The sequence below is a fragment of the Dinoponera quadriceps genome, unplaced genomic scaffold (genome assembly GCF_001313825.1).
Source record: "Dinoponera quadriceps isolate SergipeBrazil2010 unplaced genomic scaffold, ASM131382v1 scaffold3683, whole genome shotgun sequence".
Taxonomy (NCBI): domain Eukaryota; kingdom Metazoa; phylum Arthropoda; class Insecta; order Hymenoptera; family Formicidae; genus Dinoponera; species Dinoponera quadriceps.
This window is the reverse complement of record NW_014557664.1, coordinates 157,615-163,830: the sequence shown is the minus strand read 5'-3', so window position 1 is coordinate 163,830 and position 6,216 is coordinate 157,615. Positions and strand designations below refer to the sequence as shown.

Sequence of the window (6,216 nt, the reverse complement as noted above, 5' to 3'; positions counted from 1 at the left end):
TTTTTTTTTGGGGGGGGGGGACCGTGGACGACGTACAATGCAATTCACAAACTCACCCTCGCTCTCACATAATATTCCCGTATGTATATAATGTATGTATACATATATATTTTCCGCGTACACGCGTGCATACGCGCGATGTCACGCGTCACGAGCGTCGCGCTTACGCGCACACGTGTACGTATACATATATATGTATATATCTACATACGACACATTTTTTTTTTCGTTTTACCTTAATTGATTCTCTTTAGTCAGCTAAAACTTACTCGCTATATACGTGCTTATTCTCGCTTCTTCGATTTTAATACGGATCTTGAGTCCGCCTCTGTCCGTCGGCTACCTGACTGTCATCCGGCGATCGTCAATGATGCATCGCGACGGTTTCATACAATAAAAAAATGGAGGTGGGGCTGGGAGTGTGGCGTTGTGCATGTATGTCTCTGTGTGGCGCGTGTGTGTGTATGTGGGCGTGTACGGGAGGGGATATGTAGGAGGGATGGTGAGAACCAACGCAAAGCGTGAGCGCTCGATCGCGATCGACAGTAACGTATATAGCGACGATAGTAATATCATTACATTATATACAGGATATCGATTATCTCCGGATTGTCGCGCCGCCGTCCACGCGAAGTGGATCGAGAGGATGGTGAACGTAGCCTCTCATCACCGGAGACTCTCGAGAGGGGGGACCGGATCGCGGTCTGTAAGCCGGCGATCTGTTGTGAGATCGACGGTACATACCGCTGAATGGTGTTAAATTGTATATATTCGAAGAGGATCGTTTCGGCGACGATTAGTCCCATCCTCGCCGGGACTCCCGAGTTGCACGTTGCACCAATAACCTCGATCGCTCGATCTCGTCTTAATCGAGCTTCTCTTACAAAGGGAAAGTCTGGTAGCGTCCTTCGCTAATTTTGACGAGCTTGGGATATATTGTAGATAAGCGAAAAGTAAGACGTTCAGGGCACGTTTTACGGATGAGGTTAATGAACTGATTCCATGTAGTTGATTACAGAGAGTATCTTTGAAATCGTAAAATATATGGAGAAAAATCCCCACGAGAGAATTTAAGATATGTTCTGTAACTATGCAACCGGATTTTTCAACAGTTTTATATTTTTTTGTTTTCAATGTACTCTCACCTCTCGTTATATTTCCTACGAATATCGAGATTTTTCGCGGACAGAAATCAGAAAGAATCTCACGTCAAATTCAACCGTATGCGATGAAATGATTTTCCGAAGTCGTATTTTCGGGACACGAGTCGTGAATGCTGCGCTCGAAGTAGATGCAGACGCGCCGTGATCGGACGAGGAAGCGGGTCTGACGTAGCGCGTCCGCAACTACTTACAGCGCGGCCCTCATTTACTTACAACACGTATTTCTATAAATGCGATCGCAAGGAAGCATTTTATTACATAGACTTGAATTCAGCGTAGAATTCACTTTAACTCATGTCATGTACAGGAATTTTCATATTTATAAAACGATACCTCCGAATTTTCCCTTGTCTAATTTTCGACGCTCTTAGTGCCGTGTCTCGTACTTAAAAATTCTTTTACAATAATATTTAAAGCGAAACACTGAGACGTAACTTTGCACAACGTTAGTAATATCAAGTAAAAAGGAATTACCAACATTATAAAAGAAAAATAAAAGAAAAAGAACAGAGAAAGGAAATTTGCACTTGCGAGAAGTTTGTACACTAGTCGTCGGTATTAGAGACATACGTTAGACAGAGATTTGCGACAGTGTTACGCAATAATAACCGTTATGTAATAATAACCATCTTATAATTAGATTGTAACTGTCCGGAGCAGCAAGTGCAAATTTAATCGACTGGGGTTGATTGGTGCAACCGACTGCACTTCCTTTCATCGCGCGGAAAATAAGTCAAACGACGACAGAGAAACGAGGCGTACTGCGACTCGCGTCTGAGACAAACAAGGGGTTGCACCGCCTGTTAACCGAGCATTCTTGTAAACGAGATTCCCCATCGTTCCGACGACGGTTCTCTCGCGACCGACCGCGATCACATTCACTAACGATCTACTTAATTTATTCGTTTCAGAACCAGCGACCCGTCCGCCGATGTCCCGCCTCCTCGAGGTCGCCCGCTTTATGATTGTCAAAATCAAAACTACCAACAATGAGCCCGACATCGTCTATCTCCGTCCGTGAGGTGCGCTATCCTTCTTTCTCTCACGCAAACGTTGGAATAAAATATATATTAACCGCCGAAGAAGGCGATAACCTTCCTCCTTACGAACAAAAAGTCCGTGCAGTGGAACGAGGACGTAGAGATATCTAAAGTTAGACACGGTGAGATCGCGAGGCGACACCGAGCGGATACGAACATTAGCAAATACAGTTTTGGGATCGCTCGGACAGTCTAATAAATATCCAACAAAGGGGATAACAATCGTCTCGGGGTCGCGATATCGAGACTCGCGAGCCGAAATTCTCTCCACGAATTCGCGTGCGTCGTCCTCCCACCAGCCGCCGTTCGCCGCTGCAAAATATAATTACTCTCCCGTTAGATACACGTCTGACACATTTTCAGCTCAGCCTTGGACAGGGTGGGAGGGCCGATTCCGCGAGCTCGATTAGATCCTGCGGGGCGAGGTGCAAGTCCGATCGAACTTCTCGCTGTCGGCTCGTTCGACAAACACACACGTACGCACGGACACACACAGATACGCGCGAACACAGCCACACATACCAAGCGCGCTTAAGCTCTCGCACGGGGTAGTTCCCGCCGGAAGACGAAACGAGGAAGAGAGCGGAGGGAGAAAGTGCAGTCTTCGCGAATCTCCGCGTGGGCGGCGGACGCGCGTGTATATCGCGTATCGGCATCGTGACAATCGTAATTATCGGACATTTATCTCCGTGTGTCTCACTCGGCGGTCGTGGTGATGGTGGTGGTGGTGATGTTGGTGATGGTAAGTTGTGGTGCTGGTGGTGGTTGTGACGACGGTGGTGACGGTAGTGGTGGTGGTGGTGGTGGTGGTTGTTGTTGTTGTTGTTGTCGTGGCGGAACTTAACGATATTTTTACCTCGTTAGCGAGTCAGCCTCGATATTATTCAACTTAAACGTGATTATTAAAGTTAGGTTGTTGAGCACAATTGTTGATTTCTATTAGAGACTTTCGGGAGGCGCTGTGGCTCGAGCTCATGTCCGCGAACTCGCTGGCCGACTTACCCTTGCGCGGCAACGTGGTGGCCTCCCCCAGGGAGGGTAGCTCCCGTGGCTTCCAGATCGGTGAACCTGCGGGTGGGAGAGCACATCGCGACGCGTTAGAAGAGATCGATCTCTTTCTCGCCCACACGTGGTTAATAAATCGAGGGAGATAATGTCGGAGGAGAGGGCGAAAATGTCGTGTTGCGAAGATAGGTGTTCGTAAATTTAGCAATGAATCACTCGTAGAGCTTGCCGTCGGCGACACACTCGCGATAGAGTTAAGTGCTGAGTAAAGACGAAGTCGGAAGGAAAGATGGATCGAAAGATCGCGCGACTCTCGTGGCGATAATTTTATCGAGCGTCGCATTTCCCTTGCGACTTTTATTATTATCAAATCATCGTTGGTCGTGTGGTGTGTGTGTGCGCGTCAGCGGCAGCGAGCAACGATAATATAATAGTAATAAAAGCTGGCTGTTGGCTGATAAGTGGCAAAGAGAAAGACACACAGATATATAAATGGAGAGAGAGACGGTAAACAGTCTCTAATGCGTGTAGAGCTTGACGATCCACTTGTTGCTCGTCAGATAAAAATATCGCGATAACCGGCAGACTCACCGAGTTCCTTGACGGTAATGGGCTGATAGTTCTCGGGCTGATGGGAGGACTGGATCAATCTAGCCTGGCTGCCAGTGCTCCCCGCCGAGATAGTAGACGTAGTGCTCAGCGTCAGATGATTAGGTGTGCGGCCGAGATTCGTCTTCTTCTCGCCTAAAAAAGCCTGCGAGTCTTCCTCACCTTCCGACTTCGTCCCCGAATCCATTTCGACTTTTACCTCGCCTAAACCCGACAAGATAACAATACCGTTTTCAACGCTATTTTTCTCTCTTTTCCTTTTTTTTTTCTTACGACAACTCTGTCGCGCGCGCGCGCTCTCTCTACATTCGTATTCTTTTCTGGCAACGTTCGAGCGAGGCGTGATTCATTTTTCCGTATGGTTGAGAGGAGAAAGAAATGGACCGGCGAGACTCCGTTGAAATCGTCGAATTTAAGGAACCGTTCACACGTACATGTGAGGAAGATCTTTTCTTTGTCATTCAGGATCGCGATCTCGGCGGCTTACCGGAAGTGTCGCTGATGGTTTTGCTCCTGGAGCGAAACGTTTGCTGTTGGGTGACCGGCGGCTCCTCCTGGTCCTTGTCCTCCGAGCTCTCGTGCTCCACCGGCTGCTTGGACTGGCTGTACTTCCGCTTGTGCGAGCTGGCCAATAGCTGCTGCTTCACCGCCTTCTTCGACAGCGTGCCGGTCGGCATCGTCGCGCCGTTCCCGTTCTGGCCGGCCTGCTTGTCGAACTTCTCCACGTGCCCAGTCGACATGCGCGGCGCCATCGACATCGGCGCTTGGCTCAGGTTCTGCTTCGTCGAAGGTATGCTCATGTTTCTCACCGACTCCCGGATGATCTGCCGGATCGTCTTGAGGAACGCGTTGCGAAATTCCGTCGTGCTGCAAGCGAAGGAAGCGCCGGCGATTTAGACCGAGCGCGATCGAACAGTCGTTTTTATTATCAGAGGAGAATGCGGTATTGCGGCGCCCCATTTTGTACAATAATTTCGTTAATAATCCATATTTTTCAGTGAAAAATTAACGATTGTATTCGTTAAAGTCCACAATAGATTTTAGACTCGAAGCTGTGAAATATTTATCGCTTTGGACGTTATTTATAAAAATATCACGACACTGCATGATAGGTCGAAGAAGAACAGAGATGGTAATGTGGCTCCTCGGTAAAATAGATTTAAAAAATTAGTTTTATTTAAAAACACACTGTTTTATGATATATTTGTTCAAAATAAACTTTCTTAGAAGGAACAGCGATAAACATGCTTTCACTTTCTTATATGCCTTTGTAACCCGGCATACTGTTTACATGCACAAATACTTGAACTTTCGTCTCAGAATGTTTCAAAGAATTTGTCATGTTAAGAACGAACGTTGGTTTTGGGACACCTCATATTCGTTGGTTCGTTTCATTGATTCTGTGTATCGGTTAAATTAATTATTAATTTAATATACAGTTAATTATATTTCATACGTAAATTAATTACGTGACCTGTAGCGATGAACGTGTTAATTAAAGTTTATCGAAGAACGAACGAACGAACGGACAGCCTTGACCTGAATAACGCGTCCTCAAAAGCCATTTGTGATTGACGCAAGCGATGAAAATTCGCGAGGATGAACATATAAACCGATCCCGAGTTATTTCATGAAGAATGCGAAAGATACGCCGGCGGAACGTCGAGAGCGAACGGAATTCGATGAAGATACGATCGCGAGTTAACAACGGCTAATCGGGTTCATTCGCAATTTGTTTCCGAGACTCGTCAATTTTCGCACCCGATCGATGATGGAGCGGCGAAATGACGTTAGCATCGCGTAATCGATTGCAATCAGGCACGCATCGGGTGCCGATCGATTGCCCCGCGAATCTGGGTCAATTTGTTTCATCGCGCATCGGTCACATTCTAATCCTCGCCAATCGGCGAAATGAATTTTTCTCTCTCTCTCTCTCTCTCTTGCTGCGGGGTATAAATCAAAGAGTATTTGTAAAAGCGAACTCTTCATACGCGTGGCGCAGCACGAACCGGGTAATTTCGGGCGATTTCGAGAGCTCGTTCTCGGAAACACGAGGAATTTTTCCCCGTCCGTCGCGCACTCGACGTCTACGTGGTTCCCGTCAATAACGAATAGTCGCTCCGGCGATTCGAGCTCTCTCGTGAAAGGTACCTGTTGGACAGCACGTATACTTTCTCCGATCTTCTCTGTAATTGACTTCTCAGATGAATCAGTTCCCACAAGAAGTGGGACTCCATGTCCTTGGCCGAGCTGGCTCTGACTTGGACCTCCGTCACCGGGATCAGCACCTGGTAACGGATGATCTCCACCTCGCTGGAGTTAGCCTTGGTCGAGACACCCTGAGGAACGCAATGAGGGCGGTGAGAGAGAACTCTCGAGTATCGGGGAAACGTCGCGAT

At 47.4% G+C, this 6,216-nt stretch overlaps 1 protein-coding gene across 2 annotated transcripts in view; it reads right to left on the bottom strand.

The window, feature by feature from the left end:
• Nucleotides 1-6,216, bottom strand: part of LOC106749375 — a 49,887-nt gene continuing 43,671 nt past the window's right edge. The window contains exons 26-30 of one of the 2 annotated variants that reach the window (XM_014628753.1): nt 5,969-6,156; nt 4,305-4,684; nt 3,800-4,021; nt 3,206-3,271; nt 1-3,091 (exon numbers count right to left, since the gene is read on the bottom strand). In XM_014628753.1, the coding sequence (XP_014484239.1) occupies nt 3,084-3,091; nt 3,206-3,271; nt 3,800-4,021; nt 4,305-4,684; nt 5,969-6,156 (864 nt within the window). In that variant the 3' untranslated portion in view covers nt 1-3,083. Of the gene's footprint in view, nt 3,272-3,799; nt 4,022-4,304; nt 4,685-5,968; nt 6,157-6,216 lie in introns of both variants that reach the window. The other variant, XM_014628754.1, reaches the window with a different exon arrangement.